The 18249-nt window shown below is 39.2% G+C and overlaps 1 protein-coding gene across 2 annotated transcripts; it reads left to right on the top strand.

Moving 5' to 3' along the window:
- Positions 1–257: 257 nt before the first annotated feature.
- LOC145824505 (uncharacterized) lies at positions 258–17922 on the top strand. 2 transcript variants are annotated; one of them, XM_082924376.1, is made up of 4 exons: positions 258–1048; positions 1202–1255; positions 1506–1557; positions 17399–17922. In XM_082924376.1, exons 1-4 carry the CDS (start codon positions 948–950, stop codon positions 17609–17611), a joined length of 420 nt encoding a protein of 139 aa, XP_082780502.1. In that variant the 5' UTR covers positions 258–947; the 3' UTR covers positions 17612–17922. The 2 variants fall into 2 exon arrangements, with proteins under 2 accessions (XP_082780502.1, XP_082780503.1); XM_082924377.1 differs by having other exon boundaries at positions 877–1048; positions 17114–17922.
- Positions 17923–18249: the final 327 nt, after the last annotated feature.

Here is an 18249-nt window from a genome sequence, read left to right on the forward strand (position 1 = left end):
GACTTTGTAATATGAAACTCTAATCTCCGGCGCTATCGCTTCGCAATCTTCTCAAAAGCTCTCATTCGCGACACACATTCTCTGTTTGTAGTAAGGCGAGTTTAGCAAAAACTAGAGTTATGAGCTTCATGCAAACGTGATGTCAATAAAAATGTGTTGTGGTGGTATGTTGGCCAACATAGCTCATGAATTTTTTTATTCTTTAATTATTATTACTTTATAACTTTAAAATGTAATAACTTTTATTATAAACATTCATTTTTAATAAAATTTATGTTTTTGAAACCCTACTCGTTGCATCTATAATATAATTTATATAACGCAACAATATTAGAAATTTTACAAATTAAGAATCTCTGAAAAATTGCAAATTTTCTCAGAAAAATAAATTTTAGATGAATCTCATTTGTTTAAATATATATATATTATATTTGGAGTTTTGAAATGATGCTTCTTTGTTTTTTTGTAAATTTGTAATTTTTGGGTTAAAATTTCTTGGGTATACTAAAATTTCCCAATTTTGTGTGAGTTTTCAATTTTTTGAAAATTGAAAATTTTTCTAGTTTATTTTTATTCAGAGAAATTTCTCAGTTTCTTAAATTTAATGCAACACTATCCATTCGATAAAATCAACAAAAAAATAGAAATCTTAGTCATTAAACTTAATAAAAATAGATATTTCAGACATTTTATATATGTATATATCTATATTGGGTTGAATGACTAAATTATTATTTTTTTTTGTCAATCTTAATTAACAAAAATTAACAAATAATTTTGATTGAAAATATATAAAAAAAAAATTAAATTTAAATTGACAAAATAAAAAATTTATATTAATTTATTTTGTTATAAAGTTAGTCCATGATTTATTTTTTTATTTTTTAAATTGTCCCAAACCAGGATTATCTGCAACGAGAGAGAGAGAGAGAGAGAGAGAGAGAGATATGAGTACAACGGGTATGGACTCCAACTCGAGGAGGGTTTCGTCTTCAACATCCAGACGAACCTCCAAACGCCTACTCTTCGACAAGCGCTACGGTTGGGTGTAATCCTCTCTCTCTCTCTCTCTCTCTCTCTCTATATATATATATATATATAGACTTGTATGCTTGCTTGAAAATTTAAAAAACTATTAGGAACAGAGCTGTGAATCACATACATACATATATATATTATTTGTGAATTTTGTTCTGTGCAGTTTTGATGAATGGAAAGACCCATCTGAGGAAGCCCTAGCCGGAGGCAGAGGAATGTATGTTTCTTTTCTTCTTCCAATTTTCCATTTTTTTTTTTAAAAAAAAAACACCCTCTGTTTGGTTGCCGAGAAAGCTGAACCTTACATGTCAATTGATTTGTCATGTAAAATTAGAATTCTCTACTCAGAAAGACCCACTTCAGTCTTCGTTCCAATGATTTTCTCACATTTTCTCAAGTTTCTAATTGAAATATTAAAGTTAAAATCTTTGAATTAATTATGGTTAATTTTCTCTTAATTGGCACAGGTTTTGCCTTGTGCCTCTAGCAAGAGCTTTCTTAGACATGGCTTCTCAATCGGTATGATGAATTTTCTGTTATTTTTACACTTTGGTTCGTCTCTTTATCTGTATTTTATTAGTCTCTAACTGTCGTTAGCTTTACTAGTTCTTTTCATGCTATTCCAAATATAATTTGTATATTTTGTTGTTACCGCAACAATTTTGGATAATTTTAACACTCGGAAAATGTAATGGTACTCTTATGAAAGAGGATGAATATGTTGTTGAACATGTTAATAAGCTACTTATAGCAAAAAACTTGTAGCTCTAGGCAACCCAATACCTGGCAAAATGCAAGGCTCCACTGTCTCTCGCCAAGAAATAACAAAGAAAAATTTACCTACGTACGGTGCTAGGCATTGAGACAGAAAGAAAGAGCTAAAAAGAAAGCTTGCAATGTGTCTCACCTTGTTTCCAGTACTCTGTCTTCCCAACTTGCTATTATTGCATCTAGTTCTCAATTTTTTTTAGTGCCCCATCTTTCCATAAGCCAAGCCAAGACAAGACAAGACAGACCCTTCAAACGAAATAACAAGTTTAAGAAAAACAAATGATCTTAGACGAAGACAAATGGGTTCTTGTTATCACTATGGGCAACCTAGTCACCATGAAAGAAATTGTCCTCAGAGGAATAATGATAAAAATTTTAAAGGACCTGATATTGTTTGTGTGGTCTTTGAGTTGCTTCTTGCGGACTGTGACACTCTTGTTGGTGGGTTGATTTTGCCTTTTCTCAACATGTGGTTAAGAGTAAAGAAAATTTTTTGGCAATCAAGGAAGTGAAAGCCGGCAACCACAAATTCGACATGGGAAATAATACTATTCATGCTTTCTTGGAAAATAACTCCGAAGGCCGTTTGAAAGTGCGAGCATGCCAGGACAAAGTTTGGTCCAATTGTGATTGGAATAATGATTCCTAACTAGGTCAAGTGTCTGTGATCCAGGGCAAGATCACTGGTTATTCCTTTGCCACAATGAAGTGAACTTTAACTTATTCCTAGCCGTGATGTGAATGAAAAGAAGTGTTGGACATGTAGGCAAAATTGATTGAAAAAGTAGAATCTTGTGCTAAAAATGAGACTACTTAACATTAACATGCCTGAATAAACAAACGTTGAATATAACTTGAAAGTAAAAGTAACTAACAAGAATGAATCTGAAAGATCTGTATTGGAAAGAATTCAAGCTAAGTAAGCAATGTAAAATGAATTTGACAGCATTTCAGTATGTTGTTTAGTGCAAGATCCTTCTCTAAGTTAACAAATCTTCTACATATAGGTGTTGGTGGCAGTTAGGTAGTAGGTTTAGGTAGACTATGATATCGAATTAAGTTGAGTTCTTGATATTGGGATCAAAGAATTAAGATTTCTTTTATTTTCTTTTGGTGTGCCGTCTCTTTTCTTTTACATTTTTTTTTTCTTTTCCAGTCGTCCAACATCACATTATTGGATCCATTCTCGAATTGCTTAAGCTTTTTGGGCAATTGGTAATTTAACATGATATCAGTGTTTTGGTTCTAAAAAGTCTTTGGTTCAAGTCTTGTCACCCTGTTATCTTTGTCATTGTGCACTTTGTTTTGCCCGTCTTCGTGCATCTTTTTTCATGTGTGAGAGGGGATCGCATGTGAGAGGGAGTGCTAACTTGATATACATTGTTAGACCTATTTCCTCTCAACTTAAGCTTTTGGGAAAACAAAAACATGTTCCCTCTTTTCTTTCTTTACTTTTCCCTTTTTTTTTTCTTTTTATTTTTTGTAAAGCATAAAATGTGTAACACTAGCAATTGATGCAATCACCTTTAATGATTTAAGGCCACAGTTGTGACTCCTAAACATGTAGCATGTTGAACGATAACTACACACTTTAAAATTTTGTATTCATATACATGAAGGGGTTTTTTTTATTAAAAAAAAAAAAATGTTTGTCAAGAGTAACCAACTTATTTTGTGAGTGACTTAAATAGTAGAGATAATTTAATGAGGTTTCAACTCTTATAAATTCATTTGATAGGATCTGTTTTTGGAGGGTGGTGCTTGTATATTGGAGTCTAAAACCAATGATTTTGTTTCGAGTTATGCAAGGTTTTTTACTTCAACGCTTGTTAAGCTTTGGGAAGTTGAATGAAACAGAAATTGAGGAAAGACTTAAATCAGCAACTAAACTGATGTAGGATGACTTTTGAAGAACACTTATGTTGTGCCTAGGAAGGAGAAAACAATCACACACAAGCAAGAACACACAAAGATTTACGTGGTTCGGCAAATCGCCTACGTCCACGGGCAGCGGATTTCACTATATTTGGAACAAGAATTACACACTCTATTTTTCTCTCTCTCTGCTCTGTATTCTCTCTTCAACTCACCACACTGACCCCCTCCGATTCATTAACCATTTATAGATGAAATGGAGGGCCAAAGTCTTCAAAAAGCCACCGACAACATTTATGGCAACCACTAACAACCAACAAGATTAGCCACCCTACCATGAGTAGCTCGGCTGAAAATGTCTAGCTTCTTCAATTTTTTCTTCAATCAGTAGCCATCGTTGACAAAGAAAAGCTGAGCCAAATCTGAGCCAATCTTCAACAAATCTCCACCTTGGCGAGGATTCTCTATCCAACATAGTGATCGAGCAACATTGCCATGCACCCCGAAGGTGCTTAGTTCCAAGAGATGTTGACCAAGTCCAAACAGTGTTGGAACTTGATCCCAGAAACTACTTTTGTGAGCATATCGGCCGGATTATCTGCAATGCTAATCTTTTGAAGCAGAATATCCCCTTCATTTACAATTTCTTGGACGAAATGGAAACGAACATCAATGTGCTTGGTGCGAGAATAATGAACCTGGTTCTTTGCCAAACAAATGGCACTCTGACTGTCGCAGTACACCTCAATGTGCTTCTGAAGAATACCCAAGTCCTCAATCAACCCATGTAGCTAAATAGCTTCCTTAAAGGCTTCTGTCACTACCATGTACTCTGCCTTTGTAGTAGACAGAGCCACCGTTGACCTCCAACTCACTGGTCCTTTAGCAAGCGTAAATAAATACCCTGTTAGAAGGAGAAAACAATCACACACAAGCACACAAGCAAGAATACGCAAAGATTTACGTGGTTCAGCAAATCGCCTACATCCACGAGTAGCGGATTTCACTATATTTGGAACAAGAATTACATACTCTATTTTTCTCTCTCTCTGCTCTGTATTCTCTCTTCAACTCACCACACTGACCTTCTCCCATTCACTAACCATTTATAGATGAAATGGAGGACCAAAGTCTTCAACAAGCCACCGACAACATTTATGGCAACCACTAACAACCAACAAGATTAGCCACCCTACCATGAGTAGCTCGGCTGAAAATGTCTAGCTTCTTCAATTTTTTTCTTCAATCAGTAGCCATTGTTGACAAAGAAAAAACAAAACAAATCTGAGCCAATCTTCAACAAATCTCCACCTTGGCGAGAATTCTCTATCCAACATAGTGATCGATCAACACTGCCATGCACCCGAAGGTGCTCAGTTCCGAGAGATGTTGACCAAGTCCAAATAGTGTTGAAACTTGATCCCAGAAACCACTTTTGTGAGTATATCAGCCGGATTATCTGTAGTGCTAATCTTTGGAAGCAGAATATCCCCTTCATTCGCAATTTCTTGGACGAAATGGAAACAGACATCAATGTGTTTGGTACGAGAATGATGAACCTGGTTCTTTGCCAAACAAATGGCACTTTGACTGTCGCAGTACACTTCAACGTGCTTCTGAAGAATACCCAAGTCCTCAATCAACCCATGTAGCCAAATAGCTTCCTTAAAGGCTTATGTCACTGCCACGTACTTTGCCTTTGTAGTAGACAAAGCCACCGTTGACTGAAGTGTTGACCTCCAACTCACCGTTCCTTTAGTAAGTGTATATAAATACCTTGTTATTGATCGGCGTTTGTCCAAGTCACCAGCATAATCTGAGTCCACATATCCAACCAAATTCTGTCCGAGTCTATGATCTGTCTCGAACTTCAAACCCATATTAACTGTGCCATGTAAGTGCCTTAAGATTCATTTCACTGCCTGCCAGTGACCTTTCCCTAGATCATGCATATATCTGCTTTACCATACTCACAGCATGTGAGATTTCAGGCCTTGTACAAACCATAGCATACATTAATGCATCAATTACATTTGCATATGAAACGTGCCATATGCTTCCGTTCTTCTTCTGTGCGTGGAGACATCGAAGCACTAAGCTTGAAATGAGGGGCCAATGGTGTACTCACAGCTTTTGTTTTTTCATTTATGCCAAATCTATCTAATACCTTTTTCAGATACTGGGTTTGTGTCAGACAAACCGTATCCTTCTTTCTGTCTCTTTTGATCTCCATGCCAAGAGTATTCTTTGCTTCGCCAAGATCCTTCATTTCGAACTCTCCTGCCAACTGTGCCTTGAGTTTGTCAATCTATAACTTGCTCTTAGATGCAATTAGCATATCATCTACATATAAGAGCAAATAGATGAAGGAACCATCGGAAAGCTTACGAAAATATACACAATGATCATACTGGCTTCTTGTGTCTTTCTTTTCTGTCATGAACCGATCAAATCGCTTGTACCACTATCTTGGAGACTGCTTCAAGCCGTACAACGATTTCTTTAATTTGCAAGCCCAATCCTCTTTTCCAGCAACTTTGAAACCATTTGGCTGGGACATGTATATCTCCTCTTCAAGATCTCCATGTAAGAAGGCAGTTTTGACATCGAGTTGGGCGAGCTCGAGATCAAACTGTGCAACCAAAACTAGCAAAATACGAATAGACGTGTGCTTCACAACAGGTAAGAATACCTCATTGTAGTCTATTCCTTCCTTCTAGGCATAGCCTTTAGCTACCAATCTAGCTTTGAATCTGATATTGTTTTTGCTTGGGATGCCTTCCTTCTTGGTGTAAACCAACTTACACCCAATTGCTTTCTTGCCTTTTGGAAGTTGCACCAACTCCCAAGTCTAGTTCTTGTGAAGTGACCCGATCTCTTCATCTATAGCCTCCTTCCATTTGACACTTTCTGCATTCTGCACAGCTTCTTTGAAAGTGCAAGGAACATTGTCTTCAATGATTGGAAGTGCATAGGCTACCATATCAGTCATTCAACCGGGTTGCTTAATAACTCTTTTTTCTTTTCTGATTGCAATGGGTTCTGATTATTGTGGGGCCTTTGAATCTTCATTCTCATCTGAACTCTCTTTAGGATCTTTTTCAGAGCTATCAACTGAAACTTCTTCAGGATTGTTGCCTGTTAAAACCTACCATCACCTACTCCACCTACTACACCTACACACCTACCATTACCACTACACGCTCACCTACTTCACCTACTCTCCACCTACTCTCCACCTACTCCTCACCTACTCCTCACCTACTACACACTCACCCTCTCCTATATATAGGAATCATTGTAAACATAACAATATATCAATCAATAATACAATTCTCTATTTCTCTTTATACATTAAATTTCTACATGGTATCAGAGCAGGTTTAGAACCTAATATTTTTTGCTTCACCGGCAGGCGGCAACTTCGCCTTGGCTGCCCGCCGGACCTCAACCTAGTCCGCTAAAATTCTCTACACATACCTTGATCCGCTGCCATCTTGGTCACCTTCAAGATCAGAGCATCATCACCATCATCCATCTTGGTCACCTACACCAAACACACACTCTCTCTTTCAGAACCCAACTCTAGCCCTGTAAACTTCCAGAACCAAGCTTGGCTTCAGATCGGCACTGGTTCGGATGCACTGTTCCAGACTACTTGAAACTGTTAAAAAGTTCTCAAATACTTTCGAAAGAGCACTTACTTGGCAATGAAGATGCAGTGGAGGAAGATGCCTTCAAGGGTGACATTAGTTGTTTGGCATCAAATGAAGCTAACATCATACCTGAGGAGGCTGATGCAATGCATTGGTCCTTCAGTAATAATTTCAATGACATGGTCCATTGTGCTGTTGAGTCGAATGAATATGCAGAACAGAAAAACATCAGCCTGGCTTCTGCATCAACACCTGAAGTGAATGATGATTGTGCTGCTGTTTCACCATATGGTCTTGCTTCTTTTCATGGAACAATGGGCTATGGAGCCTCAGAACTCAGTCCCAGAGCTGCCCCAGCACATGTGGGATGCAAAGAACATGATGTGTGCTACTGACCCACACCACCCACCTTTCTTTTTATTATTTTATTTCATCTTTCAATTCACGCTTTACACACCACCTCCACCCACATGGGTTGGTTCCCACTTTTCATCATCAATATGTTCACACTCTCTTTCCACTTTCTTTTCTTTTCTTTTCTTTTTTTTTATATATCACACACTCCCTCTTTTTCTTATCATCCACGAGACTACTCACATGAACCACCCACTCTCTGTTAAAATAATTTATCATTTTTCCCACCCAAAACCTCATCATAATATATTTTATCTATATTTTAATATGTAAACCTATACATATATATAAATTGAATTCAATTTCTTTTCTTTTTTTCTCTTCTCTTTTCTTTTCTTTTCTATCTATACATATATTATTATTATTATTATTATTATTATTATTATTAAAAAACAAAAAAAAAAAAAAAAAAAAACAAAAAACCGAACACCATTGTCGATTTTCACAAAACCGTGGGCCAAGAAACCACGTGAACCACTTTCCTTATTTCTCCCATCTTTCGTTTTGATTTCACCTATATTCTTATTATTTCTTTCTTTATTTTTCTTTCACATTATTTTTAATCTTTTTCAAATTCCATTCATTCCATATAGCTTTGCACACCAAACCATATTTTATTCATCTCAGGGATCAACCCCGATCACAATTTTCACAAAAAAAAAAAAACAAAACAAAAAAAAAAAAAAAAACAAAACAAAACCCAAACAACCACATCCACAGGCGGGATTTTTCTTCTCTACTCTGCCACCGGTCTCTTCTTCTTGCCTCCGTCCTGGGCGGCCCTTGACGGTGTTACCTCCGTGTTTCCCACTCCACTGGGCACGATCACTATTCCCTGCTCCTCTACTGCAGCATATGGCGGACCTCCGAATCGGAACATCACGGTGGCCTTCCGCTTCAGCTCCTTATTTTCCGCCTTTAGCACACTTATCTCTGCTCGCGCATCCTTATACATGCGTTGGAGCAGAGCCAGTTGGGCGTTTAGCTGCTGCACCTCATTTGTTCTACTTTGCAGCCGGTGCGACAAGTTTGTGACCGCCGTCATGGTCTCCACACATGACTTCAAAGTATACTGATTGGCCTCAATATCAGTTTGCACCGCCATTTTTTGCTCCACAGACCGCATCGGAAAGTTCAACGGAGCAAAATCAGAGGTGTTTGGTTGAGGTTCACGGTTCACCGCACCAGTTATCTCTCTTGTTGACTCGTTGAGGTCTGGAAAGAGAGTGAGCAGACTACGGGACGAAGAGGCCATTTTCTGGGCAACCGAGTGTTACAGAGTGTTTCAAGATTTGCAACTCTTAGAGACAATCTCTCAGAAAACGAATATCTCTCTCAGAAAATGAAGAGTGTTTCAGAAGTTTTTTCACAAGATTTTTTTGTCTTCGCTTCTGCCTCAAGCACAGCCTCCGCCTCAGTTTATAAAGACCCTGACGAAGAGGCAGACATGCGCATCATGCGTCGCTCGGCGCTCGACGACAACATGGGCGCGCCTTTTGATGGCACGTCTTTTGATGGCACACCTTTTTATGGATTGAGCACGCCTTTTGATGGCACGCCTTTTGAAAGATTGGGCACACCTTTTGAGGGTGCGACTTTTTAAGGGTCCGACAAGACTCTGTAAACTGTCCCGACATTGATTCCGGTTAGCTCCTTCATGGGTCCGACAAGACTCAGTAAACTGTCCCGACATTGATTCCGGTTAGCTCCTTCATGGGTCCGACAAGACTCTGTAAACTGTCCCGACATTGATTCCGGTTAGCTCCTTCATGGGTCCGACAAGACTCAGTAAACTGTCCCGACATTGATTCCGGTTAGCTCCTTCATGGGTCCGACAAGACTCTGTAAACTGTCCCGACATTGATTTCGGTTAGTTTCTACAAGGGTCCAGCAAGACTCCGTAAACTGTCACAACAATTGTCACAACATTGTCTGCTACAACGGTCCGACATGACCCTATAAACTGTCTTCTACATCGGTCCAACACGAGCCAGTGTCTTCTACATCAGTCTGCCATAAACATACAGTCTTCTACAATGGTCTGACACGACCATACAGTGTCTCCTATCCATTTTTTATTTTTCAGATTATTTTCTTGTTTTGTTACTCTCTCCAAACTCAAGTTGGTTAGTTCCTATCCCCCTTGAGTTTGCGGGGGGCTGTTAAAACCTACCATCACCTACTCCACCTACTACACCTACACACCTACCACTACCACTACACGCTCACCTACTTCACCTACTCTCCACCTACTCCTCACTTACTGCACACTCACCCTCTCCTATATATAGGAATCATTGTAAACATAACAATATATCAATCAATAATACAATTCTCTATTTCTCTTTATACATTAAATTTCTACATTGCCTGTCTAAACAGCCTTTGTTGGAGTCTGAAACTCCACTTGCACTGACTTCTTCAATGCTTCATCATTTTCTTGAGGATTTGGTTGCTTCAGCATTGTGAACTCATTAAAGGTAATGTCTCTTCTAGTGACAACTTTCTTTGATTCAGGGCACAAGAGTCTATATCCCTTGACACCGTCACTGAAGCCCAAGAAGATAGTTTTCTTGGCTCTAGGATCCAACTTAGATTCTGTAACATGAAAATAGGCTGGACATCCGAAGATACGTAATTGATCATAATCAGTAGCTGGTGCTCCTGACCATACCTCCATGGGAGTCTTGCCATCTAGTGTTGTAGCAGGTAGTCTGTTGACAAGATGACGAGCATAGTTCAATACCTTGTCCCAAAATGCCTTGCTTAATCCTGAATGTGACAACATACACCGGACTTTCTCCACCAAAGTGCGGTTCATGCGTTCTGTAACCCCATTTTGCTGTTGCGTTCCACTAACTGTGAAATGTCTCACTATCCCTTTATTCCGGCAAACCTTAAAGAATGGATCTGATGTGTATTCGCCGCCATTGTCAGATCTGAGCTTCTTGATCTTCCTGCCTGTCTGGGTCTCAATCATTTTCTTCCACGTAAGAAAGATGTCTAATACTTCATCTTTATGCTTCATTGTGTAAATCTATAGAAATCATCAATGAACGAAACAAATTAGTATTTACCTCCCAAAGAAGCATTCTTGGAAGGACCCAATACATCGGTGTGAACGTAGTCTAGAATCCCTTTGGTACATGAATAGCAGTACCAAACTTGATTTTTGTTTGCTTGCCCAGTACACAATGCTCGCAGAACTCAAGCTTCCCTGTTTTGGTGCCTTTCAACAGGCCTTGCTTTACTAACCCTTGTAAAGCCTTTTCTCCAGTATGTCCTAAGTGCATGTGCCAAAGTCTGGAAGTGTCTGATGCATCATCTTCTGAGCTGGTGGAGACAACCACTCTCTCTGTGACTGTAGAGCCGTCTAGGAAATATAAATTTCCCTTCCGAGTACCCTTCATTGCAACAAATGCTCCTCTAACAACTTCGAGGACTCCACCTTCCACAGTTACTCTGTAACCTTTAGAGTCTAAAACTCCCACCGAGATGAAATTTTTTGTCAAATCCGGTACGTACTGAACATCTTTGAGAATTCTGATTGTTCCATCATACATCTTCAGTCGAATTGTTCCAATCCCCTTTGTTCTGCAAGCTTAGTCGTTGCCCATCAACACAACTCCTCCATCGAACTCTCGAAAGCTCGAGAACCACTGCTTGTTAGGACACATGTGGTAGGAACATCTGGAATCTAGAATCCGTTCATCAAACTGGCCAAGTGATGAAACTGTAAAGGCTGATCCTTCACCATTATCTTCATCTCGTGCAACGTTCACCTTTTCATCTTTCTTGTCTTTATTGGGACAATCTTTTGCCCAATGTCCCTTCTGGCGACATGCAGCGCACTCATCTTTTGCAAGACGTCTTCTATCTGATGATCTCCCTCTGGATTTTGAGCGAGACTTTCCCCGCCCTGTATATGTTCTGTTATTCGTCCTGCCTCTGATTGTAAATGCCTCTAATGCTGAATCCCTGTTTGCAGACTTATCTTTCTTTCTGAACTCATTGTTTACCAAGGCGTTTGAAACATCAACGTACTTGATCTTTTCTTCACCATACAGTAAAGTGGTGAGATGATCATATGTGTCAGGCAAGGAATTCAACAGTAATAGTGCTTTATCTTCATCATCAATTTGAACATCCAGGTTTTTCAAATTGGCAATAATTTTGTTGAAATTGTTCAGGTGTTCGTTCATCGAAATACCTTTCTTGTAGTCGTATCTTGCTAGCTTTGGTTGCATAATTTGATCTCGACCTCGCCCAACTCGGTGTCAAAACTGCTTTCTTATATGGAGATCTTGAAGAGGAGATATACATGTCCTAGTCAGATGGTTTCAAAGTTGCTGAAAAAGAAGATTGGGTTTGCAAATTAAAGAAATCGTTGTACGAGTTGAAGCAGTCTCCGAGACAGTGGTACAAGCGATTTGATCGGTTCATGACGGGAAAGAAATAAACAAGAAGCCAGTATGATCATTGTGTATATTTCCGTAAGCTTTTTGATGGTTCCTTCATCTATTTGTTCTTATATGTAGATGATATGCTAATTGCATCTAAGAGCAAGTTAGAGATTGACAAACTCAAGGCATAGTTGGTAGGAGAGTTTGAAATGAAGGAACTTGGCGAAGCAAAGAAAATTCTTGGCATGGAGATCAAAAGAGACAGGAAGAAGGGCACGGTTTGTCTGACGCAAACCTAGGCCAAGTTTGGGAAGATCCAAAAAAGTCAAAAAGCCAAAAAGTTACTCAAAAAGCTAAAAAGTTAACACTATTCATCAAAAGTCAACAATTACGGCTGCACAACTCCCAATTCAAATTTTTCCCTACAAATCAATTTTTATAATTTTTTATTACACATTTTTCAATAAAAAGTCAAAAAGTTAACCCAAACATCCATATTTTCAACCTCAATTTTTTAGTCCAAAAAGACAAAAAGTGCACTTTTTTAGTCTTCCCAAACTTGGCCCTAGTATTTGAAAAAGGTGTTAGATAGATTTGGCATGAACGGGGAAACAAAAAGTTGTGAGTACACCATTGGCCCCTCATTTTAAACTTAGTGCTTCGATGTCTCCACACATAGAAGAAGAACGGAAGCATATGGCACAGGTTCTATATGCAAATGCAATTGGTACATTAATGTATGTTATGGTTTGTACAAGGCCTGACAACTCACATGCTGTAAGTATGGTAAGCAGATATATGCATAATCCAGGAAAAGGTCATTGGCAGGCAGTGAAGTGGATCTTGAGGTACTTACATGGCAAAATTAATATGGGTTTAAAGTTCGAGAGAGATCATAGACTCAGACAAAATTAGATTGGATATGTGAACTCAGATTATGCTGGTGACTTGGATAAACGCCGGTCAACAACAGGGTATTTATTTGCGTTTTGCTAAAGGGCCTGTGAGTTAGAGGTCAACGCTTCAGTCAACGGTAGCTTGTCTACTACAGAGGCAAAGTACATGGAAGTGACAGAAGCCTTTAAGGAAGCTATTTGGCTACATGGGTTGATTGAGGACTTGGGCATTGTTTAGAACCACATTGAGGTGTACTGTGACAGTCAGAGTGCCATTTGTTTGGCAAAGAACCAGGTTCATCATTCCCGCACCAGGCACATTGATGTTCGTTTCCATTTCGTCCGAAAAATTGTGAATAAAGGGGATATTCTGCTTCAAAAGATTAGCACTGCAGATAATCCGGCCGATAGGTTCACAAAAGTGGTTTCTGGGATTAAGTTCCAACACTATTTGGACTTGGTCAACATTTCTCGGAACTGAGTACCTTCGGGTGCATAGCAGTGTTGATTGATCCTCGCCAAGGTGGAGATTTGTTAAAGATTGGCTTAGATTTGTTTTGTTTTCCTTTGTCAACAATGGTTGTTGATTGAAGAAAAAATTGAAGAAGCTAGACATTTTCAGCCGAGCTACTCATAGTAGGGTGGCTAATCTTGTTGGTTGTTGGTGGTTGCCATAAATGTTGTTGGTGGCTTGTTGAAGACTTTGGCCCTCCATTTCATCTATAAATGGTTAGTGAATGGGAGGAGGTCAGTGTGGTGAGTTGAAGAGAAAATACAGAGCAGAGAGAGAGAATTATAGAGTGTGTAATTCTTTGTTCCAAATATAGTGAAATCCACTGCCTGTGAACGTAGGCGATTTGCCGAACCACGTAAATCTTTGTGTGTGACTGTTTTTTCTGCCTCCTAGGCACAACAAATTGATATCAGAGCATTGTTGTGTGAAAAACATAGCGTTTTTCTGTAAATTGAAAATTTTCGAAGTTGTTGAATTGAGTTTTCAGCATACCACGACGACCGCCTTGACGAGAGGAGTTCAAACTCAGAAAGACCGACCCACGAGGACACTTCACGCGCTCTCATGCACTTGCGGGAGTTCTGCCGGAGGCTTGCCGGAAAGTTCAATTCAGCGAAGAAGCAAAGGTGGAAGAAGCCAACCTGTCTTCAAGGCTTTAAGTATTCACTTGTGCACTAAAATACCACAAGTTCATACTTGGCAGAGTGGTTTGAAGCCTTGAGTTCAAGGCTTCACAACCCTTCCCAAACAAGTTTCCAATTTATTTTTGGAAGCTGCCAAGTCATCGCTATGTCACTGCCACATCAGCGCCATGTGTCCGACCAGTCACTGCCACGTATCAAGACATGTCACCGCCAGCTCCACTGCCATGTCAGCGCCACATCAGCACATTTGCCATGTCAACAACCCAGTCAGCCGAAATTCTAAAATTGCAGGGAGGTCCCTGAAAGTTTGGTAAATTGCATTTCAGCCACTGATCTTGTTGAAATTGCAATTTAGTCCTTGGAATTTCTATTAATTACAGTAACACCCTTGGATTTTTGGGAAATTGGAATTTGGCCCTTGGATTTGAAGAAATTATATTAAAGTCCCTAGAGAGGTGGAGAAAATGCTTTCCTAACCAAATCAACCGTTCTAGACACAACCGCGGATTTCATTTTTTGAGATTCGGACCCAAAATTTCAGTGAAGGTTTCGAGAGCTTAGAAGTTGTTGTGTCTCCGGCATTTCAAGCATCCGCTATTGTTGTGGTGGAGATTTTTTTTGAAAAAGTCTCAATGGCAAAATCTACAGAGAGGAGATCAACCGAGTCTACAAGCAGCCCCGTACTTACAAGCAGCTCTGGGCGTTGGAACCCCATGTCCCACGCTAAGTTCGAGGTAGAGAAGTTTGATGGTAGCAGCAACTTCGACATGTGGAGATACGAAGTTAAAGATATGCTTGTCCAGATGAACCTGCACTTCACTCTGGGAGACAAACCAGATGACTAGGACGAGATAGAATGGGAGAAAGTGAATCTCTTGGCCTGCAGTTCCATCCGACTATGCCTTGCAAAAGAGAAGTACGCCTTCACAGAATATAATACTGTGAAGGAGCTTTGGAAGGCGCTGGAAGAAAAGTTCATGACAAAGAGCATTGAGAACCGGCTCTACTTGAAGAAGAGGTTATTTCGTTTTGAGTACAAGAAAGGTATTTCGATGAACAAACACCTGAACAATTTCAACAAAATTATTGCCGATTTGAAAAACTTGGATGTTTAAATTGATGATGAAAATAAAGCATTGTTACTGTTGAATTCCTTGCCTGACACATGATCATCTCACCACCACTTTACTGTTTGGTAAAGAAAAGATCAAGTATGTTGATGTTTCAAACGCCTTGGTAAATAATGAGTTCAGAAGGAAAGATAAGTCTGCAAACAGGAATTCAGCATCAGAGGCATTGACAGTCAGAGGCAGGACGAATAACAGAACATATACAGGGCGGGAAAAGTCTCGCTCAAAATCCCGAGGGAGATCATCAGATAGAAGACGTCTTGCAAAAGATGAGTGCGCTGCATGTCGCCAGAAGGGGCATTGGGCAAAAGATTGTCCCAATAAAGACAAGAAAGAGGAAAAGGTGAAAGTTGCACGAGATGGAGATAATAGTGAAGGATCAGCCTTCACAATTTCATCACATGGCCAGTCTGATGAATGGATTCTAGATTCCGGATGTTCCTACCACATGTGTCCTAACAAGCAGTGGTTCTCGAGCTTTCGAGAGTTCGATGGAGGAGTTGTGTTGATGGGCAACGACCAAGCTTGCAGAACAAAGAGGATTGGAGCAATTCGACTGAAGATGCATGATGGAACAATCAGAATTCTTGAAGATGTTCGGTATGTACCAGATTTGACAAAGAATCTCATCTCAGTGGGAGTTTTAGACTCCAAAGGTTACAGAATAACTGGGGAAGGTGGAGTCCTTAAAGTTGTTCAAGTAGCATTTGTTGCAATGAAAGGTACTCAGACACTTCCAGACTTTGGCACATGCGCTTAGGGCATACTGGAGAAAAGGCTTTACAAGGGTTGGTAAAGCAAGGACTGTTGAAAGGCGCCAAAATAGGGAAGCATGAGTTCTGCGAGCATTGTGTACTGCGGAAGCAAACAAAAATCAAGTTTGGTACAACTATTCATCGTACCAAAGGGATTCTAGACTATGTTTACACCGAAGTATAGGGTCTTTTCAAGAATGCTTCTTTGGAAGGTAAACACTACTTTGTGTCGTTCATTGATGATTTCTCAAGAAGAGTATGGGTTTACACAATGAAACATAAAGATGAAGTATTAGACATCTTTCTTACATAGAAGAAAATGATTGAGACCCAGACAGGCAGGAAGATCAAGAAGCTCAGATCTGACAATGGCAGCGAATACACATCAGATCACTTCTTTGAGGTTTGCCGGAATGAAGGGAAAGTGAGACATTTCACAGTTAGTGGAACGCTGCAACAAAATGGAGTTGTAGAACGAATGAACCGCACTTCGGTGGAGAAAGTCCGTATATGCTGTCACATTCAGGATTGAGCAAGGCATTTTGGGGCGAGGCATCGAACTGTGCTCGTCATATTGTCAACAGACTACCTGCTACAGTACTAGATGGCAAGACTCCCATGGAGGTATGGTCAAGAGTGCCAGCTTCTGATTATCGTATCTTTGGATGTCCAACTTATTTTCATGTTGCAGAATCTAAGTTGGATCCTAGAGCCAAGAAAGCTATCTTCTTGGGCTTCAGTGACGGTATCGAGGGATATAGACTCTGGTGCCCTGAATCAAATAAAGTTGTCACTAGAAGAGATGTTACCTTTGATGAGTCTACAATGCTGAAGCAACCAAATCCTCAAGAAAATGATGAAGCATTGACTTATTACTGTTAATTCCTTTGACATATTACTCTTTTTCTTGCTCTAATCAGGTTGTGTAATTTCTTGACTTTTCTTTTTGTCTTGTACATCATGTACAATAGCTGTTTTAATATGCCTGACTGAGATCTGACCAGTTTATATTTATAGGCATCTTCACAACTTACTGCCTACTTTTGTTGCCTCCTTTTACGAGTAAAAGACCATTGAGTTGCTTTGCACCTAGTAAACCTGTGTTTACTCTCCTTGTATGGTCTCTGAGACTTAAACTCCAGTTGATTGCATGCTTTGAAATATCTTGCTCAAAGATAAGTTTGCTTAGAAAATTTTGAAGTCACTTTTTTTCATTTTTTTTGTTCGTTTATCTGTTTTAGGATTTTGAGTGTCTTCATAATAAAAAGAATCCTCACTCATTTTGCCTATGCTTCTCCTCAGATCAACTTTGTAGGAAGCTCGACGGTTGAAGTTCTTAAAAGACCAGAGCTTCTCTCACCTCAAGCACTGCAATCTAATCTTAATGCTCAACGGCAAAAAATTATTTCTTCCATACAAAAGCTCGAATTCAACTTATTTGCCCTGAAACCATCGCAGCCAACTTCTTGCCCGTCTCATCTAGACACAGAAAGCAGTGAATCACAAACTGGCTAGAAGTTCATACCCTCATTCAAAGTATGCGAATTCTTATTCTCTTGAACAATAGAGAAAAAAATTTAAGCTGCAACCTAAATGGCATCACGGAGTGGTTGATAATGAATATACGATATATTGATGATGCTGATATTGAGTCATCGTTTTAGGTCTTATTTGTTTGATTTAAATAATGGGGCAGAAAATTTTCTTTGTAAAATATTTCTAGTTTTGTATCACAAAGGTAATTTGGTGTGTGTAAATCAGACAAGACATTTCTCTTGGTTTGTACACCATTGTTTACATGGATAATGTCTTCTGCTTTTGTTTTATTTTGTTGCTTTCTTTTCACTAACTTTTATTTAGTTTTCCACGCGCAGGGCATGTGTTTGAGGTAGGAATTTTTAATGGTTGTGATAAGAAACCACAATTATGTCTTGAAGGTAATAGCGCAATTTGTTCGGTTTGGTTAAGGTTGAGGAAAAATTTAGCTTTTTGGTTGAGGAACCGAAACTGACCATATGTTGCAGTTCAATTTCATTTATTTTTCGGTTTAGATTGGAAATAAATATTCTTACATTGGAAATAAATGAAGAGATAAGATGGGAGCTACTCTATAAATGCCTCCCTCAAACTTTTATTGCCAAACATGTGATATT

Source organism: Camellia sinensis, chromosome 4 (assembly GCF_055761805.1).
Source record: "Camellia sinensis isolate YWXY chromosome 4, ASM5576180v1, whole genome shotgun sequence".
NCBI classification, from domain to species: Eukaryota; Viridiplantae; Streptophyta; class Magnoliopsida; order Ericales; family Theaceae; genus Camellia; species Camellia sinensis.

What these genes read in the sequence shown, in the direction of transcription:
- LOC145824505 (XM_082924376.1), top strand. Translation starts at nt 948, where the DNA reads ATGAGTACAACGGGTATGGACTCCAACTCGAGGAGGGTTTCGTCTTCA. An exon ending in CTAGCCGGAGGCAGAGGAAT is followed by an intron (nt 1,256 to 1,505) that starts GTATGTTTCTTT and finishes TAATTGGCACAG; the next exon opens with GTTTTGCCTTGTGCCTCTAG. An exon ending in TAGACATGGCTTCTCAATCG is followed by an intron (nt 1,558 to 17,398) that starts GTATGATGAATT and finishes GCTTCTCCTCAG; the next exon opens with ATCAACTTTGTAGGAAGCTC.